This window comes from Empidonax traillii, unplaced genomic scaffold (assembly GCF_003031625.1).
Source record: "Empidonax traillii isolate 1590-97213 ecotype Southwest subspecies unplaced genomic scaffold, ASM303162v1 scaffold1851:size166798, whole genome shotgun sequence".
Classification (NCBI taxonomy): domain Eukaryota; kingdom Metazoa; phylum Chordata; class Aves; order Passeriformes; family Tyrannidae; genus Empidonax; species Empidonax traillii.
In genome coordinates this window covers 236-18,757 of record NW_020957044.1, presented here as the reverse complement: position 1 = coordinate 18,757, position 18,522 = coordinate 236, and the positions used below count along the sequence as shown (strand labels likewise).

General features: G+C 69.9%; 2 protein-coding genes and 2 non-coding genes across 5 annotated transcripts; all 4 read left to right on the top strand.

Annotated features, from left to right (window-relative positions):
• The first annotated feature begins 432 nt into the window (after positions 1-432).
• ATP5F1B (ATP synthase F1 subunit beta) lies at positions 433-3,664 on the top strand. The gene is made up of 10 exons (XM_027908813.1): positions 433-615; positions 1,065-1,247; positions 1,584-1,758; positions 1,853-1,974; positions 2,202-2,386; positions 2,472-2,630; positions 2,701-2,823; positions 2,903-3,115; positions 3,203-3,404; positions 3,482-3,664. Exons 1-10 carry the CDS (start codon positions 468-470, stop codon positions 3,577-3,579), a joined length of 1,608 nt encoding a protein of 535 aa, XP_027764614.1. The 5' UTR covers positions 433-467; the 3' UTR covers positions 3,580-3,664.
• On the top strand, positions 1,291-1,364 carry LOC114071132. Its single transcript, XR_003574004.1, has one exon. It is a non-coding gene; the product is annotated as a small nucleolar RNA SNORD59 (small nucleolar RNA).
• Positions 2,050-2,125, top strand: LOC114071131. The gene has a single exon (XR_003574003.1). It is a non-coding gene; the product is annotated as a small nucleolar RNA SNORD59 (small nucleolar RNA).
• A 4,553-nt stretch (positions 3,665-8,217) lies between the features above and the next one.
• On the top strand, positions 8,218-18,239 carry BAZ2A (bromodomain adjacent to zinc finger domain 2A). 2 transcript variants are annotated; one of them, XM_027908812.1, is made up of 29 exons: positions 8,218-8,355; positions 8,854-9,414; positions 9,736-9,921; positions 10,465-10,647; positions 10,909-11,018; positions 11,049-11,151; positions 11,239-11,299; positions 11,544-11,652; positions 11,809-11,910; positions 11,992-12,202; positions 12,303-12,364; positions 12,477-12,542; positions 12,649-12,840; positions 12,923-13,177; positions 13,410-13,624; positions 13,718-13,792; positions 13,945-14,107; positions 14,209-14,268; positions 14,351-14,486; positions 14,573-15,150; positions 15,452-15,677; positions 15,753-15,908; positions 16,041-16,204; positions 16,289-16,572; positions 16,653-16,785; positions 16,866-17,012; positions 17,093-17,316; positions 17,397-17,540; positions 17,777-18,239. In XM_027908812.1, the coding sequence occupies exons 1-29, from the start codon at positions 8,220-8,222 to the stop codon at positions 17,943-17,945; spliced, it is 5,211 nt and encodes a 1,736-aa protein (XP_027764613.1). In that variant the 5' UTR covers positions 8,218-8,219; the 3' UTR covers positions 17,946-18,239. The 2 variants fall into 2 exon arrangements, with proteins under 2 accessions (XP_027764613.1, XP_027764612.1); XM_027908811.1 differs by having other exon boundaries at positions 10,909-11,151.
• Positions 18,240-18,522: the final 283 nt, after the last annotated feature.

Here is an 18,522-nt window from a genome sequence, read left to right as displayed (position 1 = left end):
GGGAGGGGGATTTGGGGGCTGGTGCTGTGGGCTCTGATCCTCTGGGGGGCGGGTTCCCTTCCCATGTGGGGCCTGTGGGGTGGGCTTTTCCTCTGCGGGAGACAACCTGGGGCGGCTCCTGGGGGCGGTGCAGTGATCCCCCCCCCATTCCGGTGCCCCCGGCCCTGTCCCGGTCACGGCGCCCGCCCAAGGACAAGCAGAGCCACGTGCGCCGCCGCTTCCGGCGACCTTCGCCCGAGCCCCGCCCTTTCCTTTCAACCTCTCCCAATCAACCCGCAGCGCGCCTTGACGGACGGCTTCAAAACCCAATCGCAGCGAGGCGCAGAGCGGGCGCCGCCTCGGCGTGGCCAATGGGGGCGCGGGCTCTGCCGACGCGGCGGCCAATGGGCTCGGCGGGGGCGCGGCGAGGCCCCGCCCCGCGGGGGCCGTGAGGGGCGGGCGGGACCCGCGCCTCAGTCGGCGCCGCCATGTTGGGGCTCGCGGGTCGTTCCGCCGCCGCCGCCGCCGCCGCCGCGGCCCGGCCGCTGCTGCCCCGCGGGGCCGCCCCGGGCCGCGACCTCCTCCCGCTGCTCCTCGGCCGCGGGGCCGCTCCGGCCTCCGCCGCCCTCGGGGCGCGTGAGTGCGGGGCGAGGCGGGGTCACCTTGGGGCCTGAGCGGGCCGGGGGTGTGTGGGGGGCTCGGGGGCTCGTGGTCTCCGTTGGCGGAGACGGGATGGGGTGTGTCGTGAGGTCATGGGGGAACGGCTGTGGGAGTTCAGGGGGTCGTGGGTGCATCGAGGGAGGGGCTCCTGGGCGCACTCAGGAGGGCGCAGGGGTCCAGTGTGCACTGAGGAGGGGTCGGGGGGTCCCGGGTGCGTCAGAGGACGGGTTTCGGGGGGTCTCGGTTGCACCGAGGAGGAAAGAGATCCTGGGTGCAGCGAGGGGCGTTCAGGGGGTCCTGGTTTTATGGAGGGGGTCTGGGGGTCCCGGGCACACCCCCGGGCCTGCGAGGGTGTCACTTCCCCGCGCCCCCAGAGCCCCCGGCCCTGCCCTTCTCCGACCTTGACCCGTCCCTCTCCCCCCCAGGCCGGGACTATGCGGCCCAGGCGGCCCCCGCTGCCAAGGCCGGCTCCACCACCGGCCGCATCGTGGCCGTCATCGGAGCCGTGGTGGACGTGCAGTTCGACGAGGGGCTGCCCCCCATCCTGAACGCCCTGGAGGTGCAGGGCAGGGAGACCCGGCTGGTGCTGGAGGTGGCTCAGCACCTGGGTGAGCACTTGGCACGAGGGAGGGAGGGGGTGGGGGGGGGGGTCCTCCTGTGATGATGTTTCCAATGACTTTCGTTCTCCTGAGCTTGCTGAAGCCACGGATTTCAATCTGAGGAGGAGGAAAATGGCTGCCCTCAAGGGCTGTGGCTGCAGGGCTGCAGCTGGAGCGCAGCCTGGTCTCTCGTTTTCCTCTGGGCTATTTTATTCCTGTGTCCTGCTGCTCTTCCTGGTTCTTCTCCCAGCTGAATGTGCCCTTGGCAGGGCCCGGGGAAGCCACCGGCAGCTGTGCCCGGGGTCAGCCCGAGGGCGCTGCGGTGACTGTGCTGTCCTTGCCCAGGGGAGAACACGGTGCGCACCATCGCCATGGACGGTACGGAGGGGCTGGTCAGGGGGCAGAAGGTGCTGGACTCAGGTGCTCCCATTCGCATCCCCGTGGGCCCTGAGACCCTGGGCAGGATCATGAATGTCATCGGGGAGCCCATCGACGAGAGGGGCCCCATCACAACCAAACAGTGAGTGATACGGACACACAGGTGTGAGCAGGGAGAGATCCTGCTCTCCTGGGGGCTCGGAGCAGCTGCTCAGCCTCTTCCCCTCCCGCTCCAGGTTTGCTGCTATTCACGCCGAGGCCCCTGAGTTCGTGGAGATGAGTGTCGAGCAGGAGATCCTGGTGACGGGGATCAAGGTGGTGGATCTGCTGGCTCCCTACGCCAAGGGCGGCAAGATCGGTATGTGACCCCCAGAGTGGGAGGGGGCACCTGCCAGCCCCCTTAAAGCTCCTGACAGTCCCCCTGGGGCACTTTCCTTCGCTGATGATTCACTCATTGACTTTCGTTCTCCTGAGCTTGCTGAAGCAACTCTTTTTGCCATCTGAGGAGGAAAGGGCTGAAGAGAGACCCGTGGGGCAGCTGGGCCAGCTCCAGGGCTGAGCAGGACCCCTGTTTCCCTCTCCCAGGTTTGTTTGGAGGTGCTGGTGTCGGCAAGACTGTGCTGATCATGGAGCTGATCAACAACGTGGCCAAGGCCCACGGTGGTTACTCGGTGTTCGCCGGCGTGGGCGAGAGAACCCGTGAGGGCAACGACTTGTACCATGAGATGATCGAGTCTGGGGTCATCAACCTGAAAGATGCCACTTCCAAGGTGCGCAGGGTCCCCTGGGAGGTGCTGGATCCCTTGGGGAGGTGGTGGTGGGACGCTGTGCTGACCTGGGGGGTCCCACCCGCAGGTCGCCCTGGTCTACGGGCAGATGAACGAGCCCCCGGGCGCCCGCGCCAGGGTGGCCCTGACGGGGCTGACGGTGGCCGAGTACTTCAGGGACCAGGAGGGTCAGGACGTGCTGCTCTTCATCGACAACATCTTCCGCTTCACCCAGGCTGGCTCCGAGGTCTGTGCTGGACATGGGGGGTGCCCCTTCCCCAGACCAGCACAGCCCCTCACGGTCTGTCCCTGCCCAGGTGTCGGCCCTGCTGGGCAGAATCCCCTCGGCCGTGGGCTACCAGCCCACACTGGCCACCGACATGGGCACCATGCAGGAGCGGATCACCACCACGCGCAAGGGCTCCATCACCTCGGTGCAGGTGAGGGCAGGGCCGGACGGGGGTCCCTGGGACACCATGTCACTTGCCTGGGGCCCACCGTCCCCTCCCTTCCCCCCAGGCCATCTACGTGCCTGCCGATGACCTGACTGACCCTGCCCCCGCCACCACCTTCGCCCACTTGGACGCCACCACCGTGCTGTCCCGTGCCATCGCCGAGCTGGGCATCTACCCGGCCGTGGACCCCCTGGACTCCACCTCCCGCATCATGGACCCCAACATCGTGGGCCCCGAGCACTACGACGTGGCCCGGGGCGTGCAGAAGATCCTGCAGGTGAGGGGGGGCCTGGCAGCCCCCCATGGGGTGCTGGGGGTGGTGGGGGGTCAGTGCTGGCTGCTCACCCCCCGTGTGTCCCTCCAGGACTACAAGTCTCTGCAGGACATCATTGCCATCCTGGGCATGGACGAGCTGTCCGAGGAGGACAAGCTGACAGTGGCCCGTGCCCGCAAGATCCAGCGGTTCCTGTCCCAGCCCTTCCAGGTGGCCGAGGTCTTCACCGGCCACATGGGCAAGTTGGTGCCGCTGAAGGAGACCATCAAGGGCTTCAAGCAGATCCTGGCAGGTGAGGTGGCCCCCCCGGGGACTCGGGGAGCCTGGTTGGGCCCCCCCGCTGCCCCCTGACACGGTGTCTCCCCCCAGGTGAATATGACCACCTGCCCGAGCAGGCCTTCTACATGGTGGGCCCCATCGAGGAGGCCGTGGCCAAGGCGGAGAAGCTGGCAGAGGAGCATGCCTGAGCCCCCCCGAGCCCCCCCTGCCCCCCGGCTCCGCTGGGGCCGGACCCCCAGTATTTAACATTTCCAATAAAACATCGGCGAAAACACTCCCGGGTTCCGTGTGCTGTGGCTGCTGCTGCGAGAGGGCTGGAGGGGTCGGGGTCCTGCGAGCCCCCCGTGTGCAGGAAGGCAAGGCTGGGGTTCCCTGAGGCCCCCAACCCTGTGTTGGGTTCTGGGCTGAGCTGCTGCCGCAGCGTCAGGACCCCCGGCCTTGGGATTCCCAAGAAGAGCCCCCACTTACCCTGTGGGGTACCCAGGAGGGGGGTCTGCTTCTCCTGTGGGGTCCTCAGAACTGTCCCTGGCGGGGACGGCCCAGGAGGTGACAGATGGTGGTCCCATGCCTGTCCCTAGCCTGGTGTCCATCTGTCTGTCCCTGTCCCCATCGTTTCTTCCCCCACCAGCACCACCCCGCCCCGTTCCAGCTCCTCCATTTCACAGCACAAAGAGCCGCCCCGGCCCCGGCAGCTGCCGCTTTGTCCGCGGGGTCTCGGGGGGCCGCGGCGGCCCGGCCCTCCCGGTGCGGGCCTGCGGGACACCCACGCCGGGGCACCGGGACCGCCCCCGGCTCCCCGCTCCGTCGGTGACCCGCCGGTGACGGGCTGGGCTCAGCCCCGTGGAGGATCGGGGGTCGCGGGGGTGTCCCCGCAGGGGCTGCACGCGGGGGGCTCGGGTGCCCCCCCGCTGCCTCCACCACGGAGGGCCGCGGTCCCTTTAAATGGCGGCGCGTCCCCGGTGGCGGAGGGGGCGGCGGCGGCCGCTGACATCACGCGGGGCCGGGAGCACCTGCGCCCCGCCCGGCTCCGCCACCGGCACCGCAGCGCACCGGGCCGGGCGGGCACCGGGGCTGGAGCGGCCGCCCCCGCCGCCCCCCCCACAGGTACACACCGCGCGGAACGGGCCCCGGGCACCGGGATACCGCGACCCACCGGGACCCCCACGGGGCTGAGGTGGCTCTGCGGGGACCCCCGGATCTCTACCGGGACCCCCTGAGACCGAGCCGGCTGGACGGGGACCCTCTCTCAGTACCGGACCCCCCCACCCTCCCGGGAGCCGCCACCGCGGGGGGAAACCCCCGCACCGGGCCCCCCCCTGCTCCGCACCGGGCAGGGATCCCTCCCCCGCTTCCCAGCGCCGCACCGGGACAGCCCCCCCCGCACGGGGACCCCCTTCTGCCCCCGCCACCCCCGCGCCCGGTGTCGCCCCCGGTCCCTGCGCAGCGCGGCCCGGCCGGTGCCGCGTGACGTCACCGGGGATCCCGGGGGCCAGCGCGGGCGGGGGGGGCCCGGTGTCCCCGCGGCCGAACCGGGGGGGTCGGGGCCCATCAGGGTCGCGGGCCCGGGCCCGCTTCGCCTCCGTTCTCGGGGGGTCGCCCCGGGGCTGCGGGGGGCGAGCGGAGAACGATCGGGGGAGCGGGGAACGATCAGGGGGGCGGGGGGGAAAGGCGGTCCCGGGGGTGCCGGTGCCGAGGGGGGAGGCCCCGGGGGGGAGCGGGGGGTGCCGGAGCCGGGGGTTGGGGGTGGGGGGGCGGCCCCGCGTGGGGATTCCCCCCGCCCTGACCCCGCCGGGGGCGGGGATCCCCCTCCCACGTGGGCGCGCGCTCCCGCCCCCGGTGACGCCACGGCGGCGCCGCTCCCGGTGACGCCACTGCGGCCGCCGTGACGTGCCGGGGGGGCGGCCGGGGGGGGGGCCGGGACGGGACGGGGGCGGTCCCGGGACCGCCCGGCGGCGCGAGGCGCTTCCTGCCGCGGCCGCGGGTTCGGCTCCGCGGCCCGGCCCCGGTACCGGAGCGGAACGGAGCGGAGCGGAGGGGCCCCGGTCCGGCCCGGTGCGGCGGAGGGGCCGCGCCATGCCGAGCCGCCCCCCGCCCCGCGCCGCCTGAGCCGGGCCCGCTCCGCCGCCTGCCAGGTGCGGGGGGTGTGCGGGGGGTGTGCGGGGGGTGTGTGCGGGGGGTGTGTGCGGGGGTCGCGGGGGCCGGGCGGTAACGGGCCGTTAACGGCCGGGCCGGGAGGGGGGAGATTCGGTTGCGGCAGTTGCGGCCCCGCGGCGGCGGCACCGGGAGAGGCGAAACCCCTCCTCGCTCCCCTTTCCTGACCTCGGTGAGGCGCCGTCCTCTCCCCCGCTTCCTCCTGCACATCCCGGTTCCACGGCGTGACCCCCCCGCGGCGTTCCCGGCCCCCGCAGACCCCCCCGCTCCCCTCCCGGTGCGGCGATCAAGGGCCCGGACCCGCGGGGAGCCCGAGCCCCCGTTCCCGGTGGCCGGTGCGGTTCCCCCGCATCCCCGTCCCGGAGGCCGGGGGGAGCCCCCTCCCCTCCGTCACCGCCCGCTCGTGTCCCCCCCTCCCGCACCCACCGGCACCAGGACCCCCTGCGCCGGCGCGTGGGGACGGGAGCCCCCCTGTCCCCCGAGCCCCGGCGGGGGGGCCACGGGGGATGTCCTTGCCGCAGGAACCGGGGGGTCCCCGCCGGGTGCGGGGGGTGCCGGTCCCGTGTCCCCCCGCGTCCGTCCCCGCAGGAAGTGGCCGGGAAATGGCAGCCGGTTGTTGCGTTGTCGTTGTTTTTGAAACGTCCTTTTTAATCAGGTCGCGTCACGCTCCCGGGGCCTCCCGGTGCCACCGGGCCGGGGGGGCCGCAGGGCCGGGGGGGGGCTGAGCTCCCTGCCCAGGGAATGGCAGCAGCTCCACGGCACCGACAGCCCCCCCGGCCCGGAGCTCTGTGCCCCCCGTCCTGGCTCCCGGGGCAGTCCTGCCCCCCCTCCGTGTCCTCACCGGGATTCCCGGGGCCTGTGGGTGCTGCTGCCGCCGCTTTCGACACCCGGGCGAGCGTCGCTGCCACATGGGCCGTGCCCGATGCGGTGGGAGCCGGGGGGTCAGCCCTGGGGTCATCACCCCCCCCCCACGCCGTACACCCACCGCCACCCCGCGGTGCTGCCATCCCGAGGCTCTGCCCCCCACCCTCCCCACCTCGCCCGGCTCCTGTTTCGCGCCGTGGCCCAGTTTTGGCAGCTCTGCACTTGGTGATGTGCGGGGGGAGCGGGGCCAGCGGAGCCCCAGCCCGGCTGGGAGGCCGGGGATGGCCATGGATGGGCTGTGTCCACTCTGCACCTGGCGCTGGCTGAGCTCCCACCATGCCAAGGGCGGCTCTGGCATCCTCAGGGCCTGGGCTGTCCCTGGAGCGAGGGTGACATTCCCACTTCCCAGGTTTAATTTTCTCCCGGCCCCCTCCCCACACCAGTGAGGGCCTGCTCCATCCCAGTCTATCCCAGTCCATCCCAGTCCATCCCAGTCCATCCCAGTCTGCAGCGCTGACCTGCAGCCGCCACCTGCCTGGTTCTGGCACATCCCTTTGCCTCCTCCTCTGACCTCCAAAGCCGGCAGCGCGTTCCTGGCCGGCACATCACACACGGGGTGGGACCGGAAAGGCTTTTCCTGATCCAGCCCCACCGTGGCTGCTGTTCCCGGCCGGCTGGGGGTCCTCACTGGGGTCAGGGCGGGGCCAGCCCCCCACTCACAGCTCAGGCAGGGGGGGGAGGCTGCAGGGCCATCCCGGGATGTCCGGGAGCGCTGAGTGTGTGGCAGCAGCTGCGTCACCGCCCATACGGGTTTCTCTGGAGGATGAATCACCGGTGGCCCCGGCCAGGCTTGGTGGCCCCTCCGGCCCCTGCCAGGGCAGCAGCTGAGGCGGGTGAGGGTGTGATGAAATCCGTGTTTCGACACGGGCCGTGCCATGAGCTGCTGTTGAGTGCCGAGCAGCAGCCTTGGCCCTTCCGGAGAGGTCGGCGGAGTCGGCACCGCCTTGGCCACTGGCGGGTTTGGCGAGCACGGCACGACCGGGGGATGCCGGCAGTGGCTGCCCCAGGGGGTGTCCCTGTGGGTCCCTGCCAGATCTCCCACCTGTGACAGTGGCCCAGCAGGGTCCCATCCTGGGGCTGGACCCACCCAGAGCCCTCCCTGGGGGCGCTGGTTCGAGGGTATTCTGTTTGCTGTTCTGGGGTGGTGAAGGTCACCAGGCCCCTGCACATTCCTCCACCGGGGCTCCAGCTCCTGCTTGCTCCCAGTCAGGATCCAGCCTCAGATCCTGGAGCTGTGCCTGCAGGAGGGGATGTGGGATCTCCTCCAACTGAGGGGGGATGGCAGTGGTGGGGACACCACAGAGTCATCCCTGTGCCAGGAGCTCTGTGCTGTCCTGGGACCCTATGGGGTCATGGAGTTGCTCTGGGGGGTCCCTGTAGGTCCTTGGCTGGGACCCCCCCCAGGATGGCAGCACCAGGGAGCTGAGTGCCCAAGTTTGATGCAGGCAGGTGGCACAGGGTGATCACATCTTGGTGGTGGGGACACCAGAGCACGGTGACAGACTGTGCTCACACAGGTGGCAGCTCAGCCAGCCAGGGTGGCAGGCCTGGGCCAGTCCTGAGGGGCTTTGATGTCACTCCTCACCCTCCCAAGCCCTTGAGCACCAGGTCAGGAGATGGCAGGGAATGGGAACGGGGGGTCCCGATGCTCCCGTAACCCCCACCACGGTTGGCAGGGCCGGGTGGTCACCGCACCAGCATCACCAGTCCCTGCCAGCCAGTGACCCTGGTGCATCTTGTCCCCTGTGCAGAGATGGAAACAAACAACCATTTTAACTTCACTGGCCTTTCCTCCACACCCGCTGCCTCAGGACCGAAACCCACGCCTGCCTCAGGGGACAACCCCTTCACCCACAACTCCCCGCTCGGCTTCCCCCCGCAAGGGAAAAGTGAGTGACCCCATGGGGATGGGGATGGGGGGATGGAGGGGCTGTGGGGATGGAGGGGCTGCAGGGACAGGGGGGCTGCAGAGATGGAGGGGCCGCAGCAGCTCCCGTGCGAGGGGCCAGGGCCGGGGTCTGCGCGTGCCCGCCGTCGCCTTGGCCTAGAAAAGCAGCTGCGCCGGCACAGGGTCTGTGCGTGGATTTGGCCGGTCAGCTGATCCGCCACAGCCCTGCCAAGCGCTCGGCTAATCCCTGGCGTCCTGCGGCGCTCGGCCCGGTGCCGGCAGAGCCCACGGCAGAGCCGGTTTGGCGAACGGGGATGGTGCAACCCCCTGGCTCTCTCCGGGCGGGGGGGGGGGGGGGGCACCAACACCAGGGCGGGGGGTTGGCACCTGCCAGGACGGGTTTTTTTGTCCATCCTCTCGCCTCTCGCCCACCGCTGGCAGGGCCTGACGTCGAAAGGCCCCGCAGGGCTGACCCCGCTGTCCCTCTGCCCCCTCGCAGGTCTGAACGGGGGCATGAATGTCAATGGCTTCTCTACTGTATCGCACCCCGGTACTTCAGGGACGTTCCCGCCCGGCTCGGCGCCCGCCGGCTCCCAGCCCCTCCGCACCTACGACTGCCTCTGGGACTACGCACCCTACGCGCCCGCCAGCGGCCTCAAGGACGGGGGCCCTCCTGCCCTCGGGCAGTTCCCGCTCAACGGCGCGGCCGAGGGGTCCCGGCCGCCGTCCCCGGGCCACGGCACCAACCTGCGGGCGGCCGGGCAGGAGTTCTGGGGCAACGGCACCGCCGGGCCCATGGGGCTGAACTTTGACTCGCAGGAGCTTTACGACTCCTTCCACGACCAGAGCTTTGAGCTGATGCAGAACGGGCCCGACGGCTTCTACGCGGCGGACCAGCCCTCGCCCATGCTGGGCTCTGACACGCAGCCCTTCCCGCTGCCCCCGGAGGAGCCAGACCCGGGCCAGGCAGACCCCGGCGCCGCCAAAGAGATCCCCAGCACCATTGCAGAGAACGGGGGTGGGCTGGTGGGCAGCCGGGAGCTGGAGGAGGCACAGCCAGGTAGGAGCCCAGGAGGGCTGGCAGAGCTCTGGGATGTGGTGCTGGATCCTGCTGGAGTTGGGCTCCGCATTCCCTGGGGAATCCCGGCCCCTCTGACCTGCCCACCCCATGCCCCAGGTGGGATTTGTCCCGTCACAGCTCGGGGCTGGTGTTGGGATCTTGCTAAACCAGGCCAGGCGCAGCCCAGGGCATCACCAGCTGGTGCTGTGGGAGGGCTGGGTGTCCTGGTGTGGGGAACAGCGATGGCTTTTGCTGGGGATATCCTGTCGCTGTCACATCCCACCGCCTCAGGCTCCGTTTTCGGTTGGTTGTTCCCTTCAGACCTGAAGATCTGCAGCTACAACGGGGCTGCTGCCAGCGCAGGGCCGCTCGGCCAGGAGGGGCCCGTCCTGGCCCCCGACGCGGGCAGCGGGTGCCTGGGGGACGCATCACCCATCGCCCCGCGGCTGGAGGATTCCCACATGCTCAGTGAGGACCCCCTGGAGCCTTTCGAGTCCCTGGCCAGAGGTAGGGAGGCACTGGGGACGTGGTGTCGTGAGCTGTGGTGGGCAGGACCGGGGTGGGGGGCACGGCCGTTCCTGGCCGCGGTGCCCGGGAGGCAGCGCCAGCCCTTCTGGGTGCCCTGGGTGCGGAGGTGGTGGCTGTGGCTGCGGTTTTGGCTGTGGCTGTGGCAGTGGAGGAGGCGATGCCGATGATGGAGGTGGTGGCCGTGGCCTCCCCCGGCGGGCAGGGGCGGGCCCGCGTCCCTCCCAGCCTTTCCCTGCCTTTCCCTGCCTTTCCCTGCCTTTCCCTGCCTTCCTTCCCGGCCTTCCCAGCTCCGTGACGAGGCTGTTACTCAGCGCCTGAACTTCCGCGCTGGTGAACATCGCCAGCCACGGCCATTTTGGGCTCCTCCGCTTCCCAGAGGAGGGGGCGGGGCTGGGGGGGCCCAAACCCCTTTAACCCCTCTGCTGCCGGAGCCTTTTCGGCCAGACCCCCCTCCCGTTCTCCCCCGGGAGCGGAGATGAGGGTCTGCGTGCCCCCAACCCCCGTGCTCGCCCCCCTCCCCAGACCCCGGCACCGGCGACCTCTACACCATGGACGACTCGCAGCTGGTGAGCGACAAGTCGTCCCTGGAGGAGCCCCCCGACCTGACCGCCAGCTCCCCCCTCCGTGCCAGCCCCTTCAACCTGCTGCCCGCCAGCCCCCCGCCCGCCCCGCTGCTCGACGGCCCCGGCTCGCCCGCCCTGCACGGTACGTGAGACCCCGGGATGGGCAGAGCGGGGACCCCCACACTGATGGTGTCACCCCACCGCCCCCACGGGCACCCCACGTGTGCCAGGGGGGCATGAACGACGTGCCAGCGCCGGTACCGGTGCGTGAGCCCCACGGGGGTCCCCTTGGCCAGCGCGGGGAGGGGATGCAGAGCTCCATTCACTCCCACCCCCCGCACAGCCTGGCGTCCTGGGCAGAGCAGGAAAGGCTCCGCTGACGTCCCTGCCCTTGGCTCCACAGACGGCAGCAGCGTCGACCTCAACAGCGGCAGCCACGCGGGGCTGGGGGAGTCGGGGTCTCTGGAGCTCGACCCCCCTCTGGAGCCGGAGTCCCCAGCCCCATCTGCAGAGGAGGAAGAGGAGGAGGAGGAGGAAGAGCAGGAGGAGGAGGAGGAGGAAGAGACCGCTGACAGCTGCCCAGAGACTTCAGCAGCCCCAGAAGGAGAGAGCGAGGAGGCGGCTCCACTGGGCACCTCGGCGGCAGGTACGGCCGGGAGCCCCCCTGAGTGCCCCCCAGGTGTCCCCTGTCCGCTGGCACAGCCCAGCCCAGCGTCCTGCCCCCTCTCCACAGGGGATGTCCCTCGCCGGCGCATCGCCACGCAGGAGGAGGTGCGCTTCCCGCTGCAGCACGGGTACGTGTGCCGGTGCCAGGTGACATGTGACATGTGACATGTGCCTGCCCCTCCCGCTGTGCTCCCCCTGACACTCCCCCTGCAGTACACCTACCCCTCCCACCAACCTGCCCCTGGCACTGCCCCTTCTCCATCCTACTCCTGTCCCCATTCCCTTTCCATTCTGTCCCTGACGCTGTTCCCCTCTCCCCGTGCCCTCCCCCATGCTGCCCTGCATTCCTGGCCTGACACTCCCCGTGCCCAGGTGGAGGCGGGAGGTTCGGATCAAGAAGGGGAACCACCGCTGGCAGGGTGAGACCTGGTACTACGGGCCCTGTGGGAAGAGGATGAAGCAGTTCCCGGAGGTGATCAAGGTACAGTCCCCTGGGGGGGAGCAGGGTGGGGGCTGCCCCGGGGTCCTGGTCCTCCACAGCCCCCCCAGAGCCCCTGACTGAGCTGATGGATGTGGCTGTGAGCCCAGAGCACCGAGAGCTCACAGCCTTCCTCCTCCTCCTCCTCCCCACCCCCAGTACCTGAGCAGGAACATGGTGCAGGACGTGCGGCGCGAGCACTTCAGCTTCAGCCCCCGCATGCCGGTGGGAGACTTCTACGAGGAGCGGGACACGCCAGAGGTGGGTCTGGGGGTGGCTGAGCCCCCCTGCAGCCCCCAGCCCCGTGCTGTGCTGGGGGTGACCCTGACTTTGGCCCTGCAGGGCGTGCAGTGGGTGAGGCTGAGCCCCGAGGAGATCCCCGGGCGCATCCAGGCCATCACGGGCAAGCGCGGCCGACCCCGCAACGCCGAGAAGGCCAAGCCCAAGGAGCCCCCGATCACCAAGCGGGGCCGGGGCCGCCCGCCCAAGGTCAGGATGGTGGATTTGCTGAGCAAGACGGACGCGCGGCTGCTGAAGAGGCTGGAAGCGCAAGGTACCCCCTGCCCGGCCCCGCTGGCACAGCCCCTCACAGCCTGGCCCCAGTGGGACCTCAGGGCCTGGTCCATCTATCCCCTTTCTCTCTTGCCCTCCAGAGGTGCTCAGCGATGAGGACAAGCTGAAAATGAGTAAAATCAAGAAGAAAATGAGGCGGAAGGTGCGAGCGCGGGGGTCGGGGTGGGCTTTGGGGCTCCTCGGGTCTGGGGTGGGGGGGTCTCCCTTGTGTGTGGGGGTGTCTCTGGATCCCTAAGTGGGTCTCATCCCCTCAGGCCAAGAACAAGCAGAAGCAGGAGGCCAAAGCTCCCAGGGCCAAGGAGACCAAGAAGAAGCCTAAGGTAGGTCCATGGGTACAAGGGACCAGGGAGAGGGAGGAGCTGGAAGATGAAGATGGATTTTTCCACCCTTTCCTTTTCTCCCCACACATCTGGGATCTGTCCCCAGGCCAAGGAGAAGAAGGGGAAGCCAGAGAAGGGCAAGGACAAGGCTCGGCCCAAGGAGAAGAAGGGCAAGGGGGCTCGCAAGGCCGACAAGGGTCTGGTGGCCCAGCGGCGCCTGGAGGAGCGGCAGCGGCAGCAGCTCATTCTGGAGGAGATGAAGAAGCCCACGGAGGACATGTGCCTGGGGGACCACCAGGTGGGCTGTGCCGGGGGGCTCGGTTGGGTCACACCAGTGAGCCGATGGCTGGCCCTGACCCCTTTCCTTTTGGTCCCTGCAGCCCCTTCCAGCCTTCTCCCGCATCCCGGGGCTCGTCCTGCCCAGCCGCGCCTTCTCTGACTGCCTGACGGTCGTGGAGTTCCTGCAGAGCTACGGCAAAGTGCTGGGCTTGGACCCCTCCCGGGACGTGCCCTCACTGGGCGCGCTGCAGGAGGGGCTGCTGGGGGTGGGCGCCGGGGCCGGGCAGCTGCAGGACCTGCTGGTGCGGCTGCTGCAGGCGGCGATCTACGACCCCGGGCTGCCGCCCTACTGCCAGGTGAGACGGCCCTTACCTGCCCTTTCCCTGTTTCCTTTCCTTTGCCGCCCCTCCTTTTTCTTTTTTCCCTTTCCCCGTTCCCTTTCTCCCCCTTCCCCCCTCCCTGACTGACGTTATCAGGAGGGAGAGCCTGATTTTCCCAACCGTGGGGTCCTGCCTTCCCCCGCTCCTGGCAAATCCCCCGTGGGGGCAGGAAGTGACTCCCCAAGCCCTCCCGCTCTGCTCTCCGCAGTCCCTGAAGATCCTGGGGGAGAAGGTGTCGGAGATCAGCCTGAACCGTGACACGGTGTCCGAGATCCTGCGCTGCTTCCTGACGGCGCACGGGGCGGGCGCGGAGCTGTGCGAGGGGCTGCGCACCAAACCCTTCCAGGCGCTGCCCCCGGAGTGGAAAGCTGCCATCCTGGTCTTCCTGGTGAACGAGCTCAACAGCAGCGCCCTCATCATCAGGTGAGCCTGGGTGGGGGACACCAACATCGTCTTGCCCCCTGGAGCGGGTTCTGCTCCCCCCCCGGAGCTGCTCACCCCGCCCTGTCCTTGCAGTGAGATCGACAAGACCCTGGAGAACATGTCCAACTACAGGAAGAACAAGTGGATCATCGAGGGCCGGCTGCGCAGGTGGGTGGGGAGGGGCTGCCACCAGCTACACCGAGACCCTCCCGTGACCCCCTGTCTGGCGCTGGGGGGTCTCGGGGTGTGAGCAGGTGCCTCTGGGGGAGTGGGGGTGGACAGAGGGACAGGAGTCAAAGGGCTCTGCTGTGTCCCGGCAGGTTGAAGGTGGCCCTGGCCAAGAAGACGGGCCGTCCCGAGTCGGAGATCACGGGCCTGGAGGACGGCCGGCGCCGGCGCAGCTCCCGCCTGACCGAGGACACGGGTCTGGAGATGGAGGAGGAGGAGGAGAGCCGGGGACGGAGATCCCGCCGGGAGGAGGAGGTGGGGTGGTTCGGGGTTGGGGGGCAGAGGTCGGGATGCTGCTCTTGGGGGTCTCTTTCCCGCCTTGTGGCGCTTCCCTGACGGATCCGTCCCTCGCCCAGGCCGACACGGCTGCGTCCAGTGTCCCGGAGCTGGAGCGGCAGATCGAGAAGCTGGCCAAGGTGAGCAGGGTGGTGCAGGGCTGGGGGTTCAGCCCTGCCTGGGGGCCTGCAGCCCCCTCACTGCCCCCCGCTCTCCCCACAGAGGCAGATGTTCTTCCGCAAGAAGCTGCTCCACTCCTCCCAGACGCTGCGAGCGGCTTCCCTGGGCCAGGACCGGTACCGGCGGCGCTACTGGGTCCTGCCCCACCTGGGCGGCATCTTCGTGGAGGGCGCGGAGGGTGAGCGGGGAAGGGGCTTTTGGGGGTTCTCCCAGCCGGGAGAGGACCCCCCATCTCACCTTCTCCTCCTCCTCCTGCCCTCACAGCGGCTGAGCCAGCACTCCCGGAGCCCCCAGAGGAGAAGATGCCCCCTCACGTGTCCCCGGTGAAGGAGGAGCCGGCGGACGTGCCTGTCCCCAGCCGGACGAGCTGCCCGACCGCCCGCGCCCGGGGCCGGCCCAGGAAGAGCAAAGAGGAGCTGGCACCGCACTGCGGACCCCGCCCCACCCCGGTGAACGGGGTCCTGGAGGAGCCCGAGCCCCTGGGGCAGAGCCAGCATGACCTCAGCCAGTCTGCCTTCCTGTCCTGGCTGAGCCAGACCCAGTCGTCCCTGCTCAAGGACTCCGTCCTGACCCCGGCCAGCAGCCCCGGCAAGGGGGACACGGCGCTCCCGCCGCTCGAGGCCCCCTCAGATCCCGTGGAGGAGGAGCAGGAGGAGGAAGAGGAGGAGAGTGCCCCGGAGGCTGCGGAAAAGCAGGGGCCCTGGTTCAACCTGCTGCCCCGGACGCCCTGCGACGACCGAGCCCCCCTTGCTACCTCCTCGACCGAGCCCTCTCCACGAGCCCCCGCTGTGCCCCCCCGCAGCCAGACCCGCGGGGACCCCCCCATGGGCTCACCCCAGCAGGTACCACACGGGGAGGCTGCGCCCAGCACTTGCACCCCGGCCTGGGGGGCTGTGTCCGGAGGGGGATTCTCCCTGGGTGACTGTGGGGAGCGTGGGGGGGCCCTCAGCCTGGGCACTGGGCACCCCCAGGGTGGGGGACAGGGCCCTTGGGGTTGGCACGTGGAGCTCGGCCCTGCTGCCCCCAACCCTCTGGGCTGTAAGCTGGTGAGGACAACAGCTCCAGGGCTGGGGGGGGCTGCAGGATTGGGGCCGAGGTTCAGGGGGTGTGTCTGGCTCTTCTGACACCCCCCATCTCACCCAGCTGAATGGCCTCCCCATGGATGATCCCACGGCTCCCCTGCTCGCTTCCACGCCGGTGCACGCCGGGCCCAGGGCCCACGGCGCCTGCCCCCGCAGCCGGGGCAACCCGGAGAAGCTCCAGGATGTGCCGGGACAACCCAAGCGCCGAGGGCGACCCCCCACCAAATTCTTCAAGCAGATTGAGCAGAAATACTTGACGCAGCTGACGGAGCAGCCTGTGCCCCCCGGTGAGAAGCCGGGACCCCCAGGGCGGGCGGTGCCGGTGCCCCGGCGCGGTGCTGAGCCCTGGCGCTGCCTTGCAGAGATGCAGAGCGGCTGGTGGTGGCTGCGGGACCCCGAGGAGCTGGAGGCTGTGGCCAGGGCGCTGCACCCACGTGGCATCCGGGAGAAGGCCCTGCACAAGCACCTGACCAAGCACAAGGAGTTCCTGCGGGAGGTTTGCCTGCGGGCCACCACTGGTAAGGGCTGCCTGCGCTCCCGGGGTGGGGCCTGCCTGTCCCCTTCCCTGAGCCCACCCTCCATCCACCCGCACCCCCAGGTCTGGGGGCTGCTAGCTGTCTATCCCCTGAGCCCACCCTTCACCCTCCCAGACCCCATCTTCCACCCGCACCCCGAGGCGGCCGGAACCGCTGTGTCTCAGGAAGTCCTGGCCCGGTGGTCGGTGACGGACAGGGCCTACGAGACCGACCTCGGCGTCCTGCAGTGGGTGGAGGAGCTGGAGCAGCGCGTGCTGATGGCTGACCTGCAGATCCGGGTGGGTGCCGAGGATGGTGGTCGTGGTGGTGCCGCGGTGACCTCCCCCCCACTGAACCCCCTTTAACCCCCCCTCCTCCCGCAGGGCTGGACGTGCCCCAGCCCCGACTCCACGCGGGACGACCTCCGGTACTGCGAGCACAAGGTGGAGCCGCTGGAAGACATCACGGTGCGTTCCCGGCGGGACGGGCTCCCGCTGCGCCGGGAACGCACCAACCCTCTGGATCTGGCCGTGCTCCGGCTCCTGGCGCTGGAGCAGAACCTGGAGCGCCGGTACCTGAAGGAGCCGCTGTGGCCGCTGCACGAGGTGGTGGTGGAGAAGGCGGTGCTGAGCAGCCCCGAGGAGCTGAGCCTGGGCCCCACGGAGATGTGAGTGACCAGCAAGGGTTGGGAGGCTCGGGCGGAGCAGGACCCCCAGCTCTGGCTGAACCCCCTCCGTGCTCCCCCAGAGCCTACGAGATCACGCCGCGGGTGCGGACGTGGCGGCAGACGCTGGAGCGGTGCCGGAGCGCGGCCCAGGTGTCCCTCTGCATCTTCCAGCTGGAGAAATCCATCGCCTGGGAGAAATCTGTGAACAGAGTGGTGAGACCCTGCGCCGGGGGGCGAGGAGGGAGGGTCAGAGCCCCCTCCCCAGCCCCACTGAGCCCCCCCTCTCCCCACAGACCTGCCTCGTGTGCCGACGCGGGGACGACGACGAGCACCTGCTGCTGTGCGACGGCTGCGACCGCGGCTGCCACCTCTACTGCCACCGGCCCAGGATGACCGAGGTGCCCGAGGGCGACTGGTTCTGCTCCGTCTGCGTGTCCCGGGTAGGTTCCCGGGCAGACCCCGCCCCGCCCAGGCTGGTGGTGACCCCAGGCTCGGTGTGACCCCCATGCCCTCCCCGCAGGCAGGGCAGTACCGGGATCCCGTCTCGCCCCGGCGGGGCAAGAAGCGGAAACGGGGGCGTCTCGGGGGGACCCCAGAGGAGGAGGAGGAGAACCCACGGCGCCGCCCGGCCTTGCGCCGCCGAGAGGGGCTGCCCGTGCCCCGGTACCCGGGAGAGGGGCTGACCCCCACCAAACGGAGGGGCGTGACCCTGCGGGGCCAGCCCAGCGACCTGACCTTCTGCGAGTGAGTGGGGCCTGGGGGCTGTGGGGAGGGGGCTTGGGCCACATCCCTGGAGGCTCCCCCTGACCCTGCTGCTCCCCCAGGATCATCCTGATGGAGATGGAGTCGCACGAGGACGCGTGGCCCTTCCTGGAGCCCGTGAACCCCCGCCTGGTCCCCGGCTACCGCAAGATCATCAAGAACCCCATGGACTTTGCCACCATGCGCACGCGGCTGCTGCGGGGCGGGTGAGCGGGGAGGGCAGGGACCCCTCCTGGGCACGGGGCTCCCTTTGGGGTTGGCAGGGTCTCTGCCAGAGATGGGGGTTCCCTCAGGGGGCCGGTGGGGTCTCTCCAGGAGATAGAGTTCCCTCCTGGGGATGGGGCTCCTTTGTGGCTGACGGGGTCCCTCCCAGGGATGGGGGTCCCGTGGGGGCCGTGGGGATCCCCGGCTGCCCCCCACCCACCCTGTCCCCGTCCCGCAGGTACTCGAGCTCGGCGGAGTTCGCGGCCGATGCCCTGTTGGTGTTTGACAACTGCCAGACCTTCAACGAGGACGACTCCGCCGTGGGCCGCGCCGGCCACGCCATGCGCCGGTTCTTCCAGAGCCGGTGGGAGGAATTTTATCAGGGAAAACACGCTCCGAACCCGTGAGCGGGGGGCCAGCGCCCCCCCTGTGCCCCCTTGGGGCTGGGGTCCCCGTCACCCCACGAACTGCCTCCTCTGGAGCTGCTCTCGCTGCCTGCTGATCCCACACGGGGGGTCTCATCCCCCCTCACCCCCGGCAGCGTGAACGGGCCCCCCCAGCCCCGTGGCCCCTTCCCGCTGCCCGGTCTGCCCCCCCGACCCCCCATCCTGCCCAGACCCCCCCCCAACCCCCAGCACCACAAACTCACAGACTGTGTAAGCCAAAAAGAAAAAAAAAAGAGGTGTTTTTTTCTTTCTTTCTTTTAAATTTAATTTTCTAATTAAGAACAGAAGCAGCCCCCCCCCCCACCCCCTCCCCAGAGGAGGGAGAGACCCCACCCCCCCCAGAATATTTAATGATAGCAATAGTTTAGTGAATGTCCGAGCACTCCTGTGCAGCGTCTCATGCATTAACGGCCAGTAAAGTGGACTTAGCCCCCCCCCTCGCCCCCCATCCTGGCCGGGACCCCCTGCCCGCTCAGACACTTTACGGGGAGGGGGGGCCCCCGGTGCAGCCCCCCCTGCTGCCCTCGGACCCCGCAGC

Coding starts and splice junctions, on each gene's coding strand:
- ATP5F1B (XM_027908813.1), top strand. CDS start 468: ATGTTGGGGCTCGCGGGTCGTTCCGCCGCCGCCGCCGCCGCCGCCGCG. Junction 1,248..1,583: donor GGAGGTGGCTCAGCACCTGG/GTGAGCACTTGG, acceptor GTCCTTGCCCAG/GGGAGAACACGGTGCGCACC. Junction 2,631..2,700: donor TCACCCAGGCTGGCTCCGAG/GTCTGTGCTGGA, acceptor GTCCCTGCCCAG/GTGTCGGCCCTGCTGGGCAG.
- BAZ2A (XM_027908811.1), top strand. CDS start 8,220: ATGGAAACAAACAACCATTTTAACTTCACTGGCCTTTCCTCCACACCC. Junction 9,922..10,464: donor TTTCGAGTCCCTGGCCAGAG/GTAGGGAGGCAC, acceptor CCCCCTCCCCAG/ACCCCGGCACCGGCGACCTC. Junction 12,841..12,922: donor TGTGCCTGGGGGACCACCAG/GTGGGCTGTGCC, acceptor TGGTCCCTGCAG/CCCCTTCCAGCCTTCTCCCG.